General features: G+C 42.3%; 1 protein-coding gene across 4 annotated transcripts in view; it reads right to left on the minus strand.

Moving 5' to 3' along the window:
* MARCO (macrophage receptor with collagenous structure) overlaps nt 1-8331 on the minus strand; it is a 33726-nt gene extending 25395 nt beyond the window's left edge. For 2 of the 4 annotated variants that reach the window (XM_080998247.1, XM_080998245.1), the window contains exons 1-2: nt 8193-8327; nt 4776-5120 (exon numbers count right to left, since the gene is read on the minus strand). In XM_080998247.1, the coding sequence (XP_080854373.1) occupies nt 4776-4875 (100 nt within the window). In that variant the 5' untranslated portion in view covers nt 4876-5120; nt 8193-8327. Of the gene's footprint in view, nt 1-4775; nt 5121-8192 lie in introns of all 4 variants that reach the window. The other 2 variants (XM_080998246.1, XM_080998244.1) reach the window with 2 other exon arrangements.
* Between the last annotated feature and the right edge of the window lie 17411 nt (nt 8332-25742).

The following is a 25742-nucleotide window of genomic DNA, read 5'->3' on the forward strand; positions in this document are numbered from 1 at the left end:
CAAAAATTCCCTCCATACTGGTTAGGCGCAAAGCGTTATTGGCCACCTGGGGCATCTTCCCAACGAGAGTCTTTAATGACACCAGGATTAAACCTCTTTTCCGTAGCATCGTACAAAAAGGTATCCGCTCGCCAGACAGGCGCGACATAGTCTTGAAACTCAAGCTGTCCACCCAGGAACCTCACCCTCCCTCTCAGCCCAAGCTTCCTGGTTTATCTACCCCAGCAACAGAGAAGCATGACCAAAGCGGGCCCAGTCATCTGGCTGCCTCAGAGGAGAGGGACCTTATTTCATCCTATGGCGAGTTGCCATTAGTAGAACAGCAGGAAGTTATAAACAGGCTTGATACACTCAAGCAGCAACTTACACATGTACTTCAAGAGAAAATCTCCTCAAAACCTGGTCATAGCAACCTATTAAATCAAAGGAACGCAGTCATGAAGGGGCTAACACCCCAGAAACCCCTGCCAATCACTGGGACTCCAATAACGGATGATATGGCAGTCTGCCTGGCGGAAGCTCCTCATACACCGTCGCAACGCAGACCCCCTTCACCTCTACTAATAGATCTGCAATCAACTACCTCGTCCTCCGCCTTAAAGAGCAATATGCCAAACACCACTCATCCTGGTAATCTGTCAATGTCCTATTCTTCTATGCCTGACCTGGAGTCCTCATCCAGTGCGGTCCAGGCAGATGACTGTATATCCTCGTCCTTTGCCAGTCAACCTCGTTTGGTAGAACCTCATGTATCCGCAACCTCTTCAAGCCAATATATAAACGTTAAGGAAGCCACTGCGCAAAGAGACAGCTCAGGCTTTATTGAAGACCCTGCTGGCCACATCAATCAAATTACCACCCCTTCGATACCTTCGGCTGTATCACGCCTGGCGCTGTCTCAGACCCTTGGCAATGCTTCTTCCACCAGCAACCAGAGTAACTGACTAGCACATAGTCCCTCCTCAAACTGCTTCAATGTGCTATCCTGGAATGTGGCGGGATGGACGTCCAAACAGGATGGCGGGGATATGATAGAGTTTTTAGCGAAATTCCAGATTATGGGTATACAAGAGACCTGGTGCTTAGAATCGTCACCCCCCCCTTCCCTACTGGGCTATGACGCCTTTGTGATTCCTGCGACCAAAACACATTTGTATGGGCGCCCTAGTGGAGGCCTGGTAACATTTGTTTCGCAGGAGCTTCAACTTAATATCTCTCCTCTCTTTTGGTTAGAGAGTAATTGTATTCAAACTTTGCACATCACTAACAGCCCGGTTGGGGACTTCATATGTGTTAACTTGTACAATCCATCTACCTACTCCTCTTCCCATACAAATCAGTTTTGGGAGGATCTAAGATTTATCCTTGATAAATCTGTGGCTGAATTCCCAAAGTCAGAGATCCTCATAATGGGGGACTTTAATGCCAGAATCGGAGCAGATATAAGCTCATTCACCGATAAGTCGCAACTATTCATAGAAGAGGAGTGGTTTCCTACGTGGAATTCACATGACAAGACCATTAATAGGGCTGGCATCATGCTGCTGGAGTTTACCATTAACTGCGGGCTGCACAGCTTGCATGGTACACCCAAAGACTGGTCCGGGGGATGCTATACTTTTCTAGGATCTAGAGGGGCAAGCGTTATAGATTATATCTGGTCCTCCTCGGCACTTAATGATAAGGCATATTGTTTCAATGTGTTCAACAGAACCGAAAGTGACCACCTTCCTATTGCCATCTCCTTCCACCACACACAGCTGGGGCTTCCCAGCTCACCCCACCTCCAGGATTCACTGACCTTAGCCCCCGGTCGTAAGAAGTGGGATATCTATCTGGAGCAAGACATAAAAGTCCTCCTAAATTCCCCTGAGATCCTAGCCCTGAAAGCTCAGCTGGTAACAATGAATGTGAATCATTTCTCAAGTTTCCAACAAATTCTAGCCTACTTGCTCCCAACACTTACGAAACCCTCCCGTGCGAGTCTAACCTGGAAGAATCAAACTTGGTTCGACCAAGAATGCAAACAGTGCAGAAGTAGGCTTAGATTTCTTCAGTCTGATATGAAATCAGACAGCACCCAGAGCAAAATCAGGGAGTTAGCCCAATTCCGTTCTTACTACAAGAAGTTGCTCCAACATAAGAAATTGCTCTTTGCGAAAGAACGCTGGACGGCATTGTCAGTGGCCATTAAAACCCGTGACGACAAGAAATTCTGGAATTTAATTAATGCAGGTTTAAGACCCCCCTCATTCATCGTTAATAACATCACAGCAGCCAGTTGGCACTCTCACTTTGCTCAGCTGTATTCCGCCCCAGATTCCGACGTAAACGCAGTCTCCACTCTTCCTGCATCTGCCTTGCCCACCTGGGAGCCAGTCTCCCCAGAGAGATGTGTACAACTAATTAGCATGCTATCAGGGGATAAATCCCCGGGGGAGGATATGATTCCACCCGAGGTATTCTTATTGAACCAGATGTGGTGGGCCCCTATTTTTGCATCTCTCTTTACCACTATTAATGCCACTCTTAAGATCCCGCCTAATTGGAAACAGAGCATAGTCATCCCAATACATAAAAAGGGGGACCCACAAGATCCGCGTAACTATCGACCTATCAGCCTGCTAGACATATCATACAAGGTTTACTCTAGATTCTTGCTAGAGAAATTAGTCGAGTGGGCAGAAGAAACAAAGCTATTCCACCCGGAACAGGCTGGCTTCCGTAAAGGTCACAGCACATCTGGCCAATGTCTTGTTCTATTTACCCTGATTGATAAATACCTAAACAGGTTCAACTGCAAACTACACGCGGCTTTTGTGGACCTGACCTCCGCTTTTGACTCCATTCCCAGAGATAGGCTATGGCAGAAGCTTAGTTACACCAACATAGATAAGAGACTCCTCCTCCTTCTTATGGAAATTCATAATGACATATCGGCCAGAGTAAAATTCGGCCCTCTGGGAGCTCTTTCTGATTCTTTCCCTCTGAATAAAGGGGTCAAACAGGGCTGCCTCTTGGCCCCTTTTCTATTCAATTTCTATATCAACGACATCGTTACAACTATGCAGGCCCTAAATCAATCTGCCCCCTCTTTACAACAGCTCAAGATCCCCATATTACTCTATGCGGACGACATGGTGATACTGTCTTTAACCAAGCAGGGCTTAAACAACATGCTCAGAGGGCTCATGACATATTGTGATACCAATTCCCTCAAAATCAATTTCGCCAAAACCAAAATTCTTACTTTTGGCACGAAAACTCGGAAGTCATTCTGGAATTTTGAGGGCCACTCTATTGAATATTGCTCAGCATTCAAGTATTTGGGAATCACTTTTCAGCATGGGCTTAGCTGGTCAGCTCACCTAAATATGACCATCCTGGCTGCCCGTAGAACCATCAAAGCCTTGGAGAAATTCTTCTATGCAAAAGGCGGCCAGTTGGTTCCACCAATCAGAAAAGCATTTATCAGCAAAGTCCTCCCGATGTTACTGTATGGGGTTGAAATCTGGGGGTGGAATTTAAAAACACTACAACGGCTGGAGATTCTACAAAACTCTTTTGCACGAAAGATACTGGGTCTCCCCAAGGGCTCGGTTGCTGCACAGTTAAGAACAGAACTGGGCCTCCCCTCCATTGTTGCGAGAGCCCACATTAGAATTATTAGTTTTTATTGCAAATTAATCAATGCCCCAGGTTCCCTACTAGCCAGGCAAGCCTTTTTAACTTGTTCTCATTCCAACAAATGGTCCAAGGCCATGGAGACTATTACTGCACGCTACTCCCTCCCAGATCTCGACACGCTGTCATCTTGGGACCAACATAAAATCCGGGCCTGGATTCTTATAAGAGATGAGGCCATGGACCGGGCACAGTCCACCTCAGCTCGCCTCTCCATGTGGCTCCCTAAAGTGAAAGTGGTAAGATCACTTGCCAACTACTTGATAGACCTGACGGAGCCCAATCTGAGAAGAGCGTTTACAATGGCCCGTTTCCATTCTATACCCACGGCCTTCCTGCAGGGGATCTACTCTAAGACCCCTATTACTCAGCGTCTATGTCCATGCACAATGAATGAAGTAGAGGACTTCATACATTTCTTTTTCTACTGCCCTATTTATGACCCAATAAGACCTAAGCTCCTCCTCTTGATCCCGTCCTCCATTTCATCTAAGGAAGACTGTTTGAAAGCACTTCTTGTGGATGCAAATCCCCAAATTTCACGTGGGGTGGCAATCTTCATAGTGCAGGCTCTGAAACTCAGGGCTACTCTGACAGGGTAGTGTGTCCTAGTCCTGGACCTGTTTTAATTCTTTTATTACCTTTTTTAACTCAATGTGCTGAGCCTATTTTGGGGCCATTTTATGCTTTATTTATATCCGCATACTAGTTTTTTTGGCGCTGGCAACTAAATCTCTGTATTATTGTCTTAGGGTATTTTAAATGTCATTACGCCAGCAATATCGCTTTGAATTTTGCTTGGTTGCTTGTCTCCAACATTTTTGTATTGTCTTATTTTGCTATGGCTGTATGCTAATGCAATTAAATTAAATGAATGAGTATACATGGTTAGGGTTGTACTGTTAAACCATTCAGTGCCATATTCTGCTAAATTTGTCAGTGGCACAAATTTAAATAAGACAATGGTTTTAATGCAATTGAATCCCAATTAAACCTTTAAAAAGAAAAGCACCTTTGAACACTAGTAAAATGCCTTGAGATATTGTGCTTTTAAAAGTCTCTATCATTATGAAACAGTGAAAATACTTTACCATCTATTTCAAAGGGTGTAAATCCAGATGCTGAAAACTTCATCTTGTCCGAAAATGTAAAGGATCCAGTATCTTTGTCACTTCCAGCAAGGTTGTCCATGATCAAATTTTGACAGCCGCACTACAATCTTGCCAGGATAACCTTAGGCACTGAAGAAGGAGAGGTTTCTGAGCTTTATCTGCTGGGAATGTGTGCTATTAAGCAAACCTTTTCTGTTGGCTTCGGGTTATTTTGTACTAGACTTGCAAAAAAACAAAACAAAACAAAAAAACACCCAGCAACTTTCTGATGTGGCGTCTTCAGCACTTCCTCCAAAACTTCTAAGGAGGTTGGTCAATGCATGTCTTAATACAGAAAGCAAAAAAGATGTGCATTAAAAATGACAATGATGTGAATTTGATTTTTCAGTGTGAATAGCATTTTATAAAACTTTCAGGTAACAAATGCATTATTCCAGATCCAAGTAGGTAGCCGCGTTGGTCTGATGCAGTCAAAATTAATAATATAATATAATATAATATAATATAATATAATATAATGTAATGTAATGTAATGTAATGTAATGTAATGTAATATATATAAAATATATAAATAAACAAATATAAAAATTGTCCAGTAGCACTTTAGAAACCAACTAAGTTTGTTCTGGGTATAAGCTTTCGTGTGCATGCACACTTCTTCAGATACACAGTGTGGATGCACATGAAATCTTATACCCAGAACAAACTTAGTTGGTCTTTAAGGTGCTACTGGACAATTTATATATCGTATTTCAAAAGGCATTATTGTTGGATTGGCCTAACTTGCAGGTTTCACATAATTAATGTAGCATAACAGAGACTTTGCAGACAGGCTGGTATTTATGCTCCCTCTGGATCAGCCCACCTACCCTTTGAACTAATATTAAAATACTATTAGTCGAAATTAGCATAAATAAATAAATTGGCTTTGTTTGGGGGAGGCAAAAACTTTTAGGGTGCAAAACTGGGCCATACCTCCCCCACCCAACTTGAGGCTCCCCATTTATGTGAAGGGATCTCCACATGTAGAAGAGGGAGCTGAGGGGGGAGCTGCACTGTTGTGCCTGCTTCACCCCCACCCCCGCCGTGTCCATGCATTTTGTGTGGCAGCCAGCTTGCCCAGGACTGAAATTAGGTTTGATGAGGCCCTAAGCTACTGAAGGTAATGGGGCCCTTCATATGTCTAGCTGTCCTTTGTCAACAACAAATTGTCACTGTTTTTTGTGTTGAATATATGATGATTTATGGACCTAATAGGTATCTAAAGCCATTTGCACATAACAAAATATGTATTTTATCAAAGTTAATTGTTGAACTGAAATACAATTGGAAATGTACATCCAGTGTCCCCCCCCCTTTAATTTTTTTTGGGGGGCCCCCAGGAGAGTGGGGCCCTAAACTATAGCTTGTTTAGTTTATGCATAAATCCGGCACTGTGCCTGCCCCTTTCTATACTTGGAACCTCATTCATGTGACTAATGTGTGAAAGATTTTAGTATTCAATGGCTAGAGCAAAAGGTTACTCTCAGAGAATGATCCATTTCTTGTAAAATGACTGAGCTGATGATAGAATCGGTGAGGATTTGAAAGAACGGACTCATGGGACTGGGCTTCTCACATGTCCCTTAATTGAAAACGTATCCTTTACTCCTGAATTTGTGACATTACCTCCAAATTTCAGGGTGTGCCAAACTAGCCCCACAGCACTTAATGGAAGACTGTGAACCAACAACAGCTTACACAGCTGATTTAGCCTTTTAGTGCTAAAGCAGAAGGGGAGAAAGAGGTACCAGCTAGCATCATCTGCCTGTGCTATGGACATTCTTTGGGGGATTTCTGTATGACTGTGGGGAATTCTGCAACCTTTTTACCTCCTTGTCTCATCCTATAAATGGCACAAGAAGACTAAACCTCTGCAAAATAGTAAAAATTTATTCAAAATAAGAATTCATACCAAAAATGTATAGGTCATATAGGCCAACTTTTCCTGCTACCAAAGCTGGACTAGCTTCCTATAGATTTTTTATATTTTTTCCTCCATTATCTTTTTCCAAATGCAGCCCACATTCAACTCTTCCTGAAGGCCAAAGATCTATGAGGAAAAAGGCTCCCTGCTCTGATTTCTCTTTTCCCATGGGGGTGTTTGGCAGGGCTCCCCAAGTCAAACCAGATTGCTTTCAACCTCTGCTGTCTGCTACCTCTGCCTATTATTTCTGATGGAGTTCAGGTAATTGTGTCCATGTTGCCTTTTGTAATTTGGTGTCCTGGCAGCAACAGATGTTGCTCCCCTAATAAGCACCACCTTGCCTGATTTCTCTTCCTCTCTGTGGCTCTAACAGATTAGTTTCTGAACATTTCGACCAATACTGCTCTAAATTAATTGCTTAACTAACTAATGACAATTAGAAGAGGGCCTTTGGAGAATAAACCAAATCAATCGGTTCCACAGAGGAGAAGGCTGATCAAACCTGGCTGTTATGTGGACAGTGATGGAGAAATGTAATAAGAAAGTGATTTGTGGAAGCCCCTTTCCTTATCCCCTGCCACAACCCTTCCTGCCACTTCCCCATTTTTCAAGTGGGCTTTGCAGAATTTAACAAAGTGGATTTTGAATGAAACCCAATGAAAAGCAGCACAAAAGGAGGTATCACTGCCATAGAAAACAATGAAAGCAATGCAGAAACCTAGCCGGTACCCTGGGCGCTGGAGCTGACTCTGGAATCTATTAAAAAAAAAAAAAGGCAGCAACATGTATTTTAATTCATTGACTGTTGTTTTATGTAAATTGAGCTATTTTTGCTGTTGTTAGCTGCTCTGAGCTCGACTTTGGCTGGGGAGGGCGAGATATAAATAAAATTTATTATTATTATTATTATTATTATTATTATTATAACATTCACAAAGCTCAATGTATAAATGGTGTTCATTGGCAACAGTTGTAGTTTTGTTTATCAGATCCCCATCCTATCTGAAAGGATAAATGTCAATTAAATAAGGGGAAATATGGGTTGGCATTTTGATAGCAATGGTGTCATGTGGGCGCTGAAAAGAAGAAGAAGAAAAATCATGCAAGAGGATCACTTATCCCACAAGGAACACAATCTGGAAGCACCCAGTTGTTGTTTACATTGCATCTGACAAAGGGGTTTAGTAGAAGAAATGAGGCTTGTATGTGGCTTTTGCGTGGCTTGAAGCTGATGGAGTTCTGTTGCCAGAACTGAAGGAATCTCTCTCTATGTGTGCTTGGACAAGAAATGCATACTGAAGTTGTAATACTATGGCAAGCTGCTTGAATAACACGCCAACCTTTATGTTCAAATACTAAGAAGATGTAACCAAAGAAACAACCTCGCTCAGCTAAGAGAGAGAAGGAAGAGATCAGCAGATGAATCTCACATTCAAGTTGCATGTGGAGTCTTTCCTCTGCAGCATGGTTTGACAATCTGTTTTCTCGTAAGCATTCGCAGCAACTCATTGACTGCTGTTGTGAAATGGGTTGCTAAATAAAGGAAGAAAATGTGCTGACTCAGGTTGAGATTTCAGGCGTAGGGTTTTGTGGAAGCAGAAAGCTTATTAATAGCATCGTAGCTTCCTGCATGTTCTGTGAGTACCAAAAACCAGCCCCTGGGAGGAAGTATCCATGGTAGGGAGTAGTCCATGGGAAATCCAGAAATGTGTAAACCAAGAACACGGCGTACACACAATATGAACAGTATGAACATATTATACATATTATACACTTGCAAAGTGTGAATGTTTCTGCATGCAATATCTCTCTTTTCATCTCTGGTGTGTGTGTGTTTGTTGATCTGGCAAAGTGGGAGAAAAGTGACCAAGATGCTGGCACTGATGTTACACCCTCAGAAGTCCAAATGTGCTACACAGCCCAAGAAGACAAATCCGTCAACATTACAGGGGTCAGTAAACTTTTTCAGCAGGGGGCCAGTCCACTGTCCCTCAGACCTTATAGGGGGCCGGATTATATGGGGGGGGGGGATGAACAAATTCCTATGCCCCACAAATAACCCAGAGATGCATTTTAAATAAAAGGACACATTCTACACATGTAAAAACATGCTGATTCCCGGACCATCCGCAGGCTGGATTTAGAAAGCGATTGGGCCGGATCCGGCCCCCGGGCTTTAGGTTGCCTACCCATGGCCAACAACATATGAATCAATCTGGCTAACCTGATCCAAAAACACACACATACCCCACTCACACACAAAAACAAATTTCACTACAGCCAATCAAAGACAACCAACCACACCCTAGGCCACCCCCAACCTCTCTCACCACCAAAGAAATACAAGTGAATAGTAAGAAAACCCACACAAGTGACGCTGACACAAAACCCCACACATACACTAATTAGAAGAATAGAAGCATTGCCACCCCACCCCACACACCATTCCCTCCTCCCACTCTTCTACCTAACCTAACACTGTATATGACACTAATGTCTCACAACAAATGTAACATCTGTAGAAAACACAACTTGAAAAAAGAGACAATGCACGTATTTTTGTAAACTAATGAATCTTTAATAAAAATATATTTTTTTAAAAAAGAAATCCAAATGTGCCATGGTCCTTAAAAAAGTTGGTGACCCCAGACTTAGCGAGTCACACATTGTTTAGGCTTGTGTGAGAAATTCACCAACCTTCTTACAGAATGTTAATTACCAGGGTCATTAGGTTTTTACTTGCTTTTGAAGCTCACATTGATTTTTCGGGAGATGTGTGCATTCCCATTTCCTTAGCTTGTTTATTTGTGCACACAGTATTGTCAGCTCGACATTTCCAAGATTAGAGAGAGGGGCTGTGTGATGCTGTGATGGAGGAACGCTATGAGACACTTTCCATATTCCCTGCAGATGGATCTGAGTACAGTAATTGTATAACCCACTTTGTACTGGGTTGAAACATGCATTCTGCCCTTTCGGAGGAAAAGCTCAACTGAAGTAGATTGTGGGGAACCTTGGCAAGTATCTTTTCCAATGAATCAGGTGGTCAAGCTCAGAAGGTTATGAATTTTAGAGATAAAACCAGGGACTGTATAAAATAGTTTGGAGTCCTTCATTCTCAGGTTAAAAAGTGTGACTTCGGATATTGATTACAATTCCCATCATCCCTAGCTAAAAGGACCAGTGGTCAGGGATGATGGGAATTGTAGTCCCAAACATCTGGAGGGCCGGAGTCTGCCTATGCCTGGATTAGGGTGTCCACTTAGGCATTATCAATTAATGAGGAAATGCATCACCACAAAAAGAAGACACCAGCTTGCATGTGCTAATTCATATTCACAGGTGCTAATTCAAAAATGCTTACTGTAACTCTACCATTATGATCAGATCTATTGTATTTCACCAGCTGGCCTGTGTGCCTGCTCAGGTCCAGATGCTTCCTTCTGATGTTTCTTTAAACCAGACTTGGATAGGACTGCCCTTCGAAACCAGGACTTCTTGATGGAAAAACACAGCCCTATCTACAACAGAAAAATGGCTGATAAAACTATTGGACCTGGTTGAGATAGCCAAGTTAACATGTTTAATTAGAGAAAAAATTATTACTGACGCTGGTTAAGGATTGGAAATTCCTTATAGACTTTTTGTGTGAAAGAGAATTTAATCTTGTAATACTTGGATTTGAAGGTAGAACAAATTCTGGTTTATAGATGGCAGAATGGTTGTATTTTAAGGAATTAATATCATATGTAGCTGCAGCCCAGAGGCGGGAAAGCAGTATTTCTTCAGACAGGTGACTGTTCTCGGTAAAGCAGAACACACAGCCACACTATGTTTGGTAGTCCTAAGAAAGGGGGAGGACTTGCCACAAGGATAATAGTACTTGATCAGAAACTGCGCTCTCTTCCCTGTGCAACCCTTTCTGTTTTCCTCTGTTGCAGTGGTGGCCAGAGGCCTAATTCAGCCTGCCAGGGCTCCCACTTTGGTGTTTTGGGCAAGCAACATCCACGGATAAAGCCATGGTTGCAAAGGAACAACCAAGAGCCTTTGAATGCACTCCTGATTGAGTACCTATACTTCTTCAAGCTCACTGATTTTTAGTATTTTGATTCCCAAGGCTCCTGGGACTGGACATGATTTGTAATCCAGGAACATGCATGAAAATATCATGCGAAACTTATCTGTGACACTGTCAGGGCTCAGGCCTGGGGCGCAAGGATCCCTGTCTCAGTTGATTCCCCATAATAGAATCATAGAACTGTAGAGCTGGAAGGCACACAAAGGGTTGTCTGGTCCACCTCCCTGCAATGCAAAATAGATACATACATTTACTTGGCCCTGGTGAATACATCCTTGCTGAAAAGCAGTCAAAACACAGATGCTGAATAGTTGACATATCTCCATCCAGTCCTGACAAGTTGCTTGGCTTTATAACACAAAATGAAGCCAAGCTCTGAGTTATGATCATTCCTGTATCATTAGGACTTTTTAGTGCTTTATATCCCAACCCCAGCTGTGCTACCGATACAAAAAACCACCTGGAAAGTGTTTTGAAGACTCCAGCCCAGAAACTGAACTGAAATTGGGGTGGCCTGGTAAAATACCCGGTAATCAGTGGGGTGGGAAGGGGCCCCACCAGGGAGAGGAAGGGAGAGGAAGAGAAGAAATTATCTGCATCAAAGCAGGCACGCCTGACAGAAATGATTCTCTGAGTCATCTTCCCCATATCATATGGGCTTAAGAGATATAATATTATTTCCCTCAGCCAATCTAGAATATGATGCATAGAGAGAATAGATGTGTATAGAGAGACACCTTCCAAATCCACCATTCTCTGTTCACAATAATGCTACAGGAAGACATAGGAGAGATATGGTGCTGTTCATATCAAGGTTGTGTTCTGATGGATTGTCAGGACTAGAAGGTGCTTTTAGTCCTGGGATTCAAATGTGGTGTTAAGACCCCATGCTTCCCCCCCCCCACTTTTGTTGCACTAGAGCACAAGAGTGTTTCTCAAGACAGCAATAACTTGATGACATTGGGGGTGCAGAAGAATGAATAAAGTGGAATGATGTGTGGGCATTCACCATTAATGCACTATTTATGACATGTTGCAGAATGTATCAGCAAAACAACAACAACAACAAACACCACCACCATCAATCTAGAGGGTCCCCTGTTCTTCCAGACTCACACAAGAATTGCCAATTCAGAGGTTGTGCTACTGAGGAAGATGGGGAAATCCTTGCAAACCTACCACCCCTTTATATGACTCTTGAAGTTTCAAGTTATCAGCAATTGTACATGATGGTGCAACTGCCTCTTGACTTCCAGTTTTTGCTTAGTAGGCCCCTTGTCCTCCCTTCCTTTCTCCTAATTCAGGCAAGGATCACGAGATTGTGATGACCTCCAGGGCATGGATATCCTCCATTGCAGATTTTAGACTTTCATTTCATAAAATGATGGTTCTCGTTTCCTATTAGGCTGGAAGAGAGTTTTAGATCTTTGTTGCTCAATCTGATGGCCAGGATGGGTGGGATCTTGCTAGCATCAACACCACGAAATACTACCCTTCAGCAGCTTTATTCTGTTGACACTCTGTACTGGCATGCAGAAACTATAAGAATTATCCGGGAATAGATCCATCCATTCTGGATAACTGTGCTTGACTAGTTAAAGAATCGCATGCTGATTTTCTAACACACATTGTGGAGTCACCTGAAGATCTCAGGGCAGTTCACAGCATAAAAACACAAAATAAAAACACAAAATATATAGCAAAAGTGGGAACAAAAACAAAACAACAAACCCCTCTCCAATTGTCCTGAAGTCGGAGAATAATTCTAAACACACGCACAGAAATCACTTCATCTTTTCTGTATGTGGGCACCATCTACACATGCAGCTGAATCAGCTGAAAATGAAGTTCTGAGGTGCACAAATGGAGTGTAACCTTTTAGGCTGCAGTTTTAGGATTGGGGGTGGGTATTACTTTTGCAGGCATTGAGAAAACTAGCCCAGCAGGGAAAAGGCTGGTTTTCATCCAGGAATTCCCCTAATAAAATGCATTTTTGAATGTTATTTTCACTAGCATGGGCACTTTAGGCTACCAGGTGATTTTTTTGTACAAATTACTTGACTGGAGAACTGCACTGCAAAAATTGGAGAAGTACAGATTTCAAAGGATGGCTACAATTTGGTTCACATATTGTTTTAGAAAGAGGTTCGCCTTTGAATGTGAGTTGAATCAAATTTCTCCCTGCTCTCTGTGCAGAAAAAACATGGAGCTCCCAACTTTAGTGTCTTCTCATAACGCTAATGTGGAAGAAATGATGCACTTGTGAGAGGGATTTTTATTACTGCTGTGGGATATATATATATATACACACATATATACATATACATATACATATACATATACATATACATATACATACATATATGTATATGTATGTATATGGACTCAAAGACACATCTGATATGGTAGATGTGCACACAAAAATTCCACTGATCATGGAGATAGGTTTCTAGTCAGCTCACTGAATCAGCAATATCCTTATCCTTTATCCAATCATTGCTTTGTTAGCAAATCTTTTAGATTTAGGAGAGCTAGTCTCAAACGTTTATTGGGGGAGACCTAGGTTTTTTTGTGGGGGGAGCTATTTGTCCTGTCTTCACGCTTTTTATGATGGAGGACCGCTGTAGCCACCCCCAACGACACGTTCTCAAGATGGAGGGGGAGGGAACAGCTGCAGTCGCCTGCGGTTCCTGCGCAATGTTTGCCATCTTGCCAAAGGTTGCAGGCAGCTTTACCTGCAGCAATTGCATGTTGATTGCCCTCTTAAAAGACAAAGTCCAGCAACTGGAGGAACGTGTAGCTACGCTCCAAAGAATTAGAGAGCTGGAGCTCTTCTTGGAAGCAACAGAGCACACCGTCTCCACCAAGGAGGAGACAGGGGACTCCCCTGAGAAGGAGGCTAGTTCACCAACACAGGAGCCAGATATATGGAGAAACGTGACTCAAAGAAGTAGGAGGCCCAGGGTTCGCTCTGATTGTTTAGAAATACACAATCGCTTTGAGGTCCTCTCCCCTAGCATGGAAGACGAAGAGCAGACTCCATTTGAGGATCTCTCCCTCATTACAGTCGATCAGGTATATGAAGACGAGCAGCAAAGTCAGTCCTCAGGGAATGTGCAGGCGACCTTGGAACGGACAGCTCATGGAAGAACCCCGACCAAACCTAAGAGGAGGCGTGTAGTGGTGATAGGGGATTCCCTACTGAGGGGAAGAGAAGCAGTGATCTGTGGGCCTGACAAGATGTCTTGGGAAGTGTGCTGTCTCCCCGGGGCTAAGATCCAAGATGTAACTGAACGACTGCAAGGAATCATAAAACCCACTGACAAATACCCCTTCCTCTTGGTTCATGTGGGAACCAATGACACTGCAAGCAATAGCCTCCAGAAGATCAAAAGAGACTACGAGGCTCTGGGCAGGAAATTGAAGCAATTAAATGCACAAATTGTCATCTCATCTGTCCTCCCAGTTGAACGACGTGGCCCAGGGAGAGAGGGGAAAATAGTGGAAGTGAACAGCTGGCTTCGCAAATGGTGTAAACAGGAACGGTTTGGATTCTTAGATCACGGACTGCAGTTTCTTGACGATGGACTTCTGGCAAGCGTTGGGCTGCACCTCACAACGGTTGGGAGGAATGTTTTTGCCAAAAATCTCAGAAACCTCATCAGGAGGGCTTTAAACTGACTAATGTGGGGGCGGGAGACAGTGCTCCTGAAGGTAGGAGTCTATCAATTGATGAAGATGATCATCCAAATGTCATAGACCAAATGGAGCAAACAGCATGCAGACCTAGTGGTGGGAGGAAAAAATCCTTAAATAAGAGACACGGGGGAATGATTAATGGACTTCAATGTCTGTACACTAATGCGCAAAGCATGGGAAATAAAGAAGATGAGCTTGAGCTCTTGGTACAGCAAACTAAATATGACATAATAGGCATCACTGAAACCTGGTGGGATAAGTCCCACGATTGGAATGTAATAATGGGGGGATACAATCTATTTCAGAGAAACAGACCAGACAAGAAAGGAGGAGGAGTGGCGTTATATGTCAGGGATGTGTATACCTGTGAAGAGATCCAAGATTTAGAACCTCAAAGCCAAAGTGAGAGCATTTGGGTGAAAATTAAGGGAGAGAAAAATAACAGTGACCTCATTGTGGGAGTTTACTATAGATCCCCAAGCCAAACGGAGGACATAGATGATGCCTTCCTGGAACAGATGGCCAAGCATGCAAAAGGAAGGGAGATAGTAGTAATGGGGGACTTCAATTACCCGGATATTTCTTGGCTGTCAAACTCAGCCAAGAGCATACGGTCAAACAGATTCCTCACTGGCCTTGCAGACAACTTCATTGTCCAGAAAGTGGGAGAAGCAACAAGAGGAACAGCCATTTTAGATCTGGTCCTAACCAATGTAGATGACCTGGTTAGTGGGGTAGAAGTGGAAGGATCATTAGGCGCGAGTGATCATGCTCTTCTGAAGTTTACTATACAGCGGAAAGGAGCAGCCAAGCATACTAGAACTCAATTTCTTGACTTTAAGAAAGCCGACTTCATAAAACTTAGGGAAGTGCTGGGTGAGATCCCATGGACAGTAATACTAAAAGGAAAGGGAGTTCATGATGGCTGGGAGTTTGTTAAGAGGGAGATAGTAAAAGCACAACGTCAGGCAATACCAATGAGACGGAAACATGGAAGGTGCCTAAAGAAGCCAGGGTGGCTATCTAAAGAACTTTTAACTGAGTTAAGATTAAAAAAGGAGGTGTACAAAAAATGGAAAAGGGGGGAAACCACCAAAGAGGAATTCAAACAAATAGCCAGCACGTGTAGACACAAAGTCAGAAAAGCTAAAGCACAGAATGAACTCAGGCTTGCTAGAGAGGTTAAAAGCAACAAAAAAGGCTTTTATGGGTATGCTCGTAGCAAAAGGAAGAACAAAGAAACAGTGGGGTCACTCAGAGGAGAAGATGGTGAAATGCAAACAGGGGACACAGAAAGGGCTGAACTCCTCAATGCCTTCTTTGCCTCAGTCTTCTCCGATAAAGAAAACAATGCCCAACCTGAAGAATTTGGAGCAAATGATTCAGCAAAGGAAACACAGCCCAGAATAACTAAGGAGATAGTACAAGAATACTTGGCTAGTTTAGATGTATTCAAGTCTCCAGGGCCAGACGAACTGCATCCAAGAGTTTTAAAAGAACTGGCAGATGTGATCTCAGAACCACTGGCAGTCATCTTTGAGAATTCCTGGAGAACAGGCGAAGTCCCGGCAGACTGGAGGAGGGCAAATGTTGTCCCTATTTTCAAAAAGGGGGGAAGAGAGGACCCAGGTAATTACCACCCAGTCAGTCTGACATCAATACCAGGGAAGATTCTGGAGCAGATCATTAAGCAAACAGTCTGTGAGCACCTAGAAAGGAATGCTGTGATCACCAATAGTCAGCATGGATTTCTGAAAAATAAGTCATGTCAGACTAACCTGATCTCGTTTTTTGACAGAATTACAAGCCTGGTAGATGAAGGGAACGCAGTGGATGTAGCCTACCTTGATTTCAGCAAGGCATTTGACAAGGTGCCCCATGATATTCTTGTAAAGAAGCTGGTAAAATGCGGTCTTGACTATACTACCACTCAGTGGATTTGTAACTGGCTGACTGACCGAACCCAAAGGGTGCTCATCAATGGTTCCTCTTCATCCTGGAGAAGAGTGACTAGTGGGGTGCCACAGGGTTCTGTCTTGGGCCCGGTCTTATTCAACATCTTTATCAACGACTTGGATGATGGACTCAAGGGCATCCTGATCAAATTTGCAGATGACACCAAACTGGGAGGGGTGGCTAACACCCCAGAGGACAGGATCACACTTCAAAACGACCTTGACAGATTAGAGAACTGGGCAAAAACAAACAAGATGAATTTTAACAGGGAGAAATGTAAAGTATTGCACTTGGGCAAAAAAAATGAGAGGCACAAATACAAGATGGGTGACACCTGGCTTGAGAGCAGTACATGTGAAAAGGATCTAGGAGTCTTGGTTGACCACAAACTTGACATGAGCCAACAGTGTGACGCGGCAGCTAAAAAAGCCAGTGCAATTCTGGGCTGCATCAATAGGAGTAAAGCATCTAGATCAAGGGAAGTAATAGTGCCACTGTATTCTGCTCTGGTCAGACCTCACCTGGAGTACTGTGTCCAGTTCTGGGCACCACAGTTCAAGAAGGACACTGACAAACTGGAACGTGTCCAGAGGAGGGCAACCAAAATGGTCAAAGGCCTGGAAACGATGCCTTATGAGGAACGGCTAAGTGAGCTGGGCATGTTTAGCCTGGAGAAGAGGAGGTTAAGGGGTGATATGATAGCCATGTTCAAATATATAAAAGGATGTCACATAGAGGAGGGAGAAAGGTTGTTTTCTGCTGCTCCAGAGAAGCGGACACGGAGCAATGGATCCAAACTACAAGAAAGAAGATTCCACCTAAACATTAGGAAGAACTTCCTGACAGTAAGAGCTGTTCGACAGTGGAATTTGCTGCCAAGGAGTGTGGTGGAGTCTCCTTCTTTGGAGGTCTTTAAGCAGAGGCTTGACAACTATATGTCAGGAGTGCTCTGATGGTGTTTCCTGCTTGGCAGGGGGTTGGACTCGATGGCCCTTGTGGTCTCTTCCAACTCTATGATTCTATGATTCTATTCTATGATTCTATGAAATGTATTTTGCTCGTCTATTAAAAATAAAATAAAATCATACTGATACTACATCTTTACCATGGCTTTTTTTTTTTTTTTTTTTACAAATTAAAGCTTTTTATTTTCTGTGACCCACCTCTTTTGCTGAATTTATACCCCTCCTCCTGCTAGGAATTGTGGGTAATGAAATCCCGAAAAAGTTCAGGAGAGTCTTTGTGTATGTTGCAGTTGCTGCCAGAATTCTAATCGCAGAAGGCTGGAAGGAAGAGGATATTCCATCTAAATTAGAATGGCAAAGCAAAATAAGAGAGTACTCTGAGCTGGTGAGATTATCTGCAAGGTTAAGATAATCATTTTACAGATGAAAAATTTATCAGAGAGTGGGATATATACAGAGTATATGTAAAAGAACACTGTCAAAAGATCAGTCTGTTGGCAGGTCTTGATTGAGCTTCAGTGTGTAAGTAGGATAATTTTATAAAATAAAATTTAGAGTAAGTCAAATAACATAGAGAAAGTAAAGCAGAATTGGACAAAATGACAGGAAGGATTCGAAACCTGCGGGACCAGAGATTTACAGAAGATTGGAAGAAGTATATGAATTATTTGAAGAGCAACTGTAATCAACAAATTAGGCTAGTAGGACTACAAGAAGTTTTGCAAGGAGAAATATACAAAGTGTTACAAAGTAGAAAAAGATAGAGATACTGGTTATGAGTTTGAAATGTAATAGGGAAGATAAGAAATGCATACTGAGAGATTAGATTGGAAAATTTTCAGACAGGATTGATGGAAGTCAAAAAAATTGAATAAGATGTAAAAATATGTTTAATTACTGTTGAAAATGATATTTATTAGTTAAAAAACTAATAAAAATTATATATATAGATTGCTGAATATCCAAGAGGTAAAGAGAGAGAGAGAGAGAGAGAGAGAGAGAGAGAGAGAGAGAGAAAGTAAAGCTCAAGCACGTATTTAAGGAACTTAATTCAGGAACGCAAGGGGAAGCTTGGAGTTTTTGTCAAATCTAAGCACAAATGGATGTACAAAGCAAGTATTAGTTAAAGAATGAATAATTGTTTATTTTGTATTTCCTATTTTGCCTGTAACATCTATTGCATATTTCTGTTATAAAGTTTTCAACCAATAAAACATTTTTTTAAAAAAGAATTTATACCCCCTATTCCATTTGGAACAGCTTTGCTTGTTTTATAATTATAACGGTTTCATCTGTTTTTATAATTCTATATTATGTTGTTGTAACCCACTCCGGGACTTTACAGTGAAAAGTGGGTAAGAAATCTTACAAATACATTGCCTCTTAAGGGTAATACAGATGGATTGTTATGAATGAGAACAAATGATGGGATACTCAGAAGCCTTTATATCATACCTGTATGTGTCTTACTGCTGGAATAAAAACCAAAGTTGAACAAAGCATACATATGTGGATGAGATGGGGGGAATGGGGACAGAGACAATGTGGTCTCTTTCTTTAAACAGCCAATAAAGTTTGCTAGGAATGAATTTAAAAGGCATGAAAATGAAATAGTGGAAAAGGGGAACACATTTTGGAAAGCAAATGTGCAGCTTATTAGTAAAATGTTTGAACTCTAGGCAATCATTCTAGACTGTCATTGTTTACCTTTATTAATCAGCATCTAATATTTGCAAATCACTGCAATAATCTTAATGGAATGAAGAGGCCTTGCATGAAGGAAGGCGATTTATAGCCATGCCTTTGTTTAAATTAGCTTAGCAGATGTTCGCAGACACTCCCGTGTGGAATGCTGCCTTTCCGAGACAAATTTGGGGCTTGATGCAGAGTCTTTGAAGTCAGTATGATCTTTTCTGTCAGATTCCCGATAATAACAGTCCTCAAATCACTTACGCCACAGACATTCTGGGAAATTTAGGACTTTCAGAGCGCTCACAATGGAGTAATGCTTGGAAATTTCACGTTGAAACGAAACGAATTCTAGTGCAGCTTTATCTTGCCCAAAAGGGAATGAGTTCCAGTGCACATGTGTCCTTTTACAAAAATAAAATAAATAAATAAATAAATAAATAAATAAATAAATAGTTATAAAACTGAAAGCTTATCCTCGGCAAAATAAATTCTGAATTCAGAATGCTGTGAGCTGCTGTGCCGAAATATAGGGGGCCACGCACAAATAATACGATGTCTTATTTGGATTCAGATCCAAGTTGGGTCAAATGAGGTCTGGATCAGTCCAGGCTGGATCAGGTCTGATCTGTATTTACAAACACGGGCCACAGATCGGAACAGGGGAATTGGTTGGCCTTTCTGGAAATATTTGCACATTGCCGTTTGGTTAGTACCTCGTCCTCCTGTCCCTGACTATTACTCTCTTTCAATGACTTTTAGCTACCTCAAGGGGTCCCTCAGGGTAGAAAGTCTGAGAACCACCGCTCTATGAGGAAGGCATTGGCAAGAGCCTTCCTCTTAAGTAAGCGGGAAATGAAGTAAATGAAGCACTTCTCTATGCAGCTAGTCAAAGGGTCATTCGTGTTCACAGTCAGCCTCAAGGGAAAGAAGATCTGGAAAGTTACATTCGTTTGTGGCCTAGAACGTATAATTTGCTTAACTGACAAAAATGAAGAACAGACTTAGGAAAGTAGGCCTGATGTGCTTTACTTTGCTATTGTGTCCACTATCGAGGGAGGATCTCATTTCCCCCCGAAATTGGTTTTGGAGTCTGAATAAATCTTTCGGAACTCTTCATAGACTCCTTTGGGCTTACCCCAAATCTATTAGTGTCATCTATGTTTAAGCGTGGCCACCCCACCTTTATGGAGTTCCATTTCATATCCTGCCTCAGCCATGAAATTCACTGGTTGACATGCAGCCAACCAGTCTCTCTCTCTCTCTCTCTCTCTCTCTCTCTCTCTGCCTAACCCATCTCACTGGGTTCTTGTAAATTCACAAATCCCTGAAGTACATTTATGACTGGGGAGGTGTATTAGTGTCATAGATGGAGATTAATGTTGCCTGCTTTTCAGGAACATATTCACACCTGCTTATCTGATAAACAAATAATGGAGCTCTAGAACCAACTGAAGATTCCCAGGTAAGATCCTCCCTCTATTGTGTGGGCAGGTGGTCCCTCCCCCTACCTGGCCTGATCACCTTGGCAACACTTCCCCAGACGCGATTGGGCAACTGACTGAGGTAGGCGGAGACCTCCAGGTATCCCACCTGGGGGAAGGCGAAGCCAAGCCTGTGCTAAATGTTGCTCCATAGGGTCCAGGGGCTGAGTGTGACCACGCAAAGGGCGCCCCTCCCCATTTAATGTGGGGAGCGGTCATTATAAGCTCCCTCCCTTTTTTCTTTACATTGACCTAAAAGGAATCAAAGCATTGGCTTGTTTTTATAAATTACACAGACATTAATATTAAAATAAATTTTCTTCTAAATAAAGACGCTTAGGATCAGGCAGTTAGATAATAAGTTTGCTCTGTTTCAAAAGATGATGGCAAGCTGTAAACTGGGGCAATATTAATTTAAAAACAAAACAAAAACAAGAGTGATCCCAACTGTACTGAAGAGATAGAAGTGAGTTCATGAGTAGTATAGATTGGTAAAATAAATTTGAAGCTCCCTTTTCAGAACTCACTATCAATCTCAGCTGTGTGTAACTGGAGCCTGAAAGAAGTCTAATATCTCTCGCTCAGCTTTGCTCAAAATACCAGACTACGTTCAATAATAACCAAAAGTGTGGTCATAAAGGGAACTTTTATTTTGAAGAAAAAGTAGCCATGGGTCTCCGATCCAAAACATGGTCCTGCTCCCACTCAGGGCCCCACACCAGTTACCTGCCAAAAAAAACCTCCCCCATGGGTGCTTTATGTCCCTGAAGGAGCTGTTTGCAGTAAACAAACAGCTTCAAGGCAAAGTGAACAAGGCTCAGCAGCGTGCTGCTGGGTCCTAGAGAACGAGATGCCTGCCTCCCAACCTTTTATCATTTTGGCCTGATCACCAGGGGAGAGAAGGATTCTCTGCCTCTAGGTATGGGGATAAAGTACAAGGTGGGGGGTTGTGTATATAACCCTGAATTCATTGGTGGAAGGGTGGGGAAGATCAAGAGAAAGTGATGCTAGCCAGTTCTCATTAGGTTCTCCACAGGAGTTAGGTTTGTCACAACTGGGATGGATAAATCTGTCAATTATCGCTTCTCTCTGTTTCTCATTTTACCTGTCTTAAATTCAGCTCTCCACATTTCTGCAGCAATTTGTGATTTTTTTCTTAATTTAAAAAACCCCCAGCCTTTTAGTGTGGATTTCTCCTTGTATACACTTTTTTTTTTGCAAGCAATCTTCCCCAATATAATGAATTTATGTATGGTGTTTTCACTGACGTATGCATTCATATGCATATGTTACTCCAGTATATGCATATTTGTGTATAATGGTCTGCTGGAGAACTGTGCTGCAAAATTCAGAAAGGCACAAATTTCGAACGGTGGCTGCCTTTTGATTCGCATATTGCTTTGGAAAGTGCAACTTTGCCAAGCTGGCCTTTAAATGTGAACGGAATCAAATTTCTCCTCCATCCATAGCCATGACTCATTGGTTCAGTGGGACATGCAGAGCAGCTTGATGCATGTTTTCCCAGACAGAAGTCCTTCTGAGTCCAATGCAGAAGTGGGCAACCTCCCCCCCCTGCTTCTGTTGGAGCCTGATTTCCCACAGGGGTAATCTGTCAGGATCCACACACTGTGGGTAGGCAGGGCCAGAGACAAAAGTGGGTGTGATCAGAGCCTCCCTCTCTCTTCCTGCCACCCATATTAACTTAGACCAAAGTCTGCATGAAATTAATGTGACAGCCACAGGCAGTCCAGCCCCTGGGTCAATGGAACTTCCTACCAAGTGCACAGTATTTTCAGCCTAAGGCAGCGAATCTAAATAGCCTTACTAGGGAGTAAGCCTCACTGAACTTAACACGCTCAGGATTGCACTGTGTGTGACTAGTGACTTTAACCAGATTGACCCCCTGGCCTTCACTTCTTTGGGTCATTTTCTGCATCACGATGGAGAAGATCTAGGATGCCTAGCAAAAGGCATTCTATCTCCATCTTGTGGTTTAACTGTGGATTGCTTTCTATCAGCTGCAAACCCTGCATTTCACATCAAACCAGTTTCTGAAAACTTGAGAGGAGAGGAAGTGTCCTTCTTCAGATTGCAGCTTCATTTCATTGGCTCTGTAGGACAACATTACTGGGGCCTTGTCCCTTGCTGATTCGCATTAGCAGATGCTGATAGCCTCCACTCTGAGTATCATGTTGATTATTACCAAATTCACATGGTCCTGCTGCTGCTGCAACGCTATATTTCGATAAGCTAATATTGACATGTGCCATATCAAATAATGACTCCCTTGTTCCTCAAACAAAATCAGCAATGAAAAGAATCTCTGAAGCTTTTTCTTAACACCTCATAACCAGTAAAGCTGACAAATAAATGTTGAGCCTTTTGAAGGTATATTGCTGCTATATGAATCAAGTAATCCACACGATATCTGAAGCGTGTGGTTGGTCAAATACTGAGAGAAACCATTGAGCTTTCTACATACCTGAAAACTATCACATTCCTCATCTGAAAATGTACAGCAGAAGTTGATACTTGGTACTGATGAGCAAAATTAAAATAATAGGGATCATGAGTTATTGATATTTAAAGAGCAACCAGTTGCTCGTGAAAAAGCTCAGCTGAAGTCAGAAGGACTGTGAATGACTGTACACTTGATGGACTTTGAATAAATCAAACCATTTTAATCATCTGAGTTTGGACAATTCAAGTAATACAAAGAATTCACAGTTTGCTATCCTCACCCCAATTTCAAATTAGTTCATGAATCAAGTTACATCTAGCTTTTCCCTCTAGCAAAAAGACTTTCAGATGAATTAGATTACTCTAAATTTCCAGTGCATTAGAGGCAGTATTCTCTGAAGAGACCCCAGTCATCATGTCATGGAAAGTAGTGGCTGCTGTTGTTGTTGTCTCCCAGCAAAGACTAAAATCAATATTCTCAACAGCACAACAGAAGCCTAAACATCTAGAAACATTCAGAAATTTTTATTTTTTAAAAACCCAAGCCCTTAAAACATTAAATGGGGTTGTTTCCAGCCTTAAAAAGCTAAACGTTCTTCTCTTTGTGCCAAAGATACCACAGCATAGGCAAGGCTTTCTGGGGTGGACATTTCACAGCTGGGGTGTCACCACGAAAAAGGCCCTCGTCCCAGTAGCTGCCCTTTATACCTCACTTGGCACACCTAAGAGCAGTGCCTTAGAAGATAATCTAAAGCAGTTGGGAGGATATGATACTTGAGTTTGGGATGTTATAAGATTAAAATCAGCACTTTTGAACTCAGCCCAGGAGCATCCTGGAAGCCATTGTAGACAAAGCACTGGTGCAATTTGATCAAATCATCAAGTCCCAGTAAACTGTTTTTTACCACTGTTCTGGACGAGCTGAAGATTGCAGGTTGTTTTTCAAAGGTGGCCCCACCTACAGTGCACTAGTTAGATTGCATCCATTTTGACTATGCTTGATGCACCACTGCAGAAAAGATGCCATGGATAAAGAACTGTTGACCTTTGGAAATGGATTTATTACAGACACAAGTCAACATAAATCAACACAACAACACTTGTATTATGGGGCTTAACTGATGGACACCACCTGAAGATCAAGCTGGCTTCTTCCTAGTGTTGTTTTGTTTGGATAACATAGCCCACTGCCACCTGACCAACAGGAATTATTCACCGTTAATATTGAATCAAGCTGCCCATGATTTTTAACTAGCCAGCACCCGATTTACACAGCTGTGTCCCTTCTGTTCTTTAAGCTTCTATAAAAGCTGTGAATGTGCTGCTGCAATGAAAACAACCCATAACCATTTCCATAAGGAGCCCAAGAGAAGGAGGAGGAGGAACATAGAGCCCTCTTCTTCTAAAGTCAAGATGGGAGGTGTGTTAATGAGGGGACAGCTTGCAGGTGTGCTCTTCAGAAGTATTGCTTCTCCTGGGAAAACACATCTAATCTCAACTTGCTGGTTATTTAATATGAAGCAGAAGTCTCACAGCAGTGAGAAGCCAGAGTACTGGCTGGTGAAGCCTGGACATGCTATTCATTCAAAAGGCAAAACAAAGCAGGTCCTTAGAAACTATGTGCTCATCTACACAAACCTCTAGCAGTAGCGGCATGTGGATTGTTGTTTCATATTTACTTATTGTAATCGTTACACTTATACCCCACCTTTTGTCCAGGGAGCTCAAGATTGGTCCCCATTTTCATTTTACCCTCAGAGCAACTGTGTGGGGTAGAAAAGTCTGAGAGACAATGATTGGCCTAAGCTCACCCAGTCAGCTTTGTGGACAAACAGTGATTGGAAGCTCGGTCTTCCGGGTCCTAGTGCATGATGATGGGAGTTGTAGTCCAAAAACAGCTGGAGACTCAAGTTTGGGAAACCCTGTCCTAGTCCAAGATTCTAGTCACAACCCCACACTGAAATAGTAACTAGTCACAAAACAGGCACTTCACGGTATCCAAGCTGTGACGCTAACTTCCAGTTTATTCCATGTTTCAAAAGAATATTTGGAGGCACCACCTTGGCTATCCAAAGAGTCTATCAGCACACGAAAAACCATGTGAAAACGATCAATTATCTCAGTGAAATATGTGTTTTGGAGTCGGGAACAGATGCTTTTTGTGCCGTGTTTCCATTCTCAAACTACTGCCCTTTGTCAAGGGTAAATTTATTTCAAAGGCAGCTGTTTAAGATAAACATGTCTATCTTGGACCCATAAGCTATTTTTGATTTTGACTAAGATAGTTTATCATTTTGAAACTCGCAAAGGATGTGACATTCTCTGGGTCTCAGATATGGACAAGGAATTGATAGCAACTCTACCAGTGATCTTGGCTAGGCATCTCTTGTGATCCCTGGACTGTTTGGCCATACAAGGTGATCTGTCTGCTTACAGCTGCCAGTCGTGGCTTGGATGCAAGGAGGTTTTTCTAAGCATTAAGTGGAACATTTGCCAGAAGGCATTATATGGCTTTAGATAAGAACTCGAAAAAAGCGTAAGTAACCAGGCTCCTGCAGTAAATCTTTTATTAGTGCCCAAACAATATGTGTTTACATAAGGTTGCCTCCCACCTGTTGAAAAATCAGCGCCGGCTCAGAATCGGACCAA

Source organism: Podarcis pityusensis (genome assembly GCF_964106645.2).
Source record: "Podarcis pityusensis genome assembly, chromosome: 1".
NCBI classification, from domain to species: Eukaryota; Metazoa; Chordata; class Lepidosauria; order Squamata; family Lacertidae; genus Podarcis; species Podarcis pityusensis.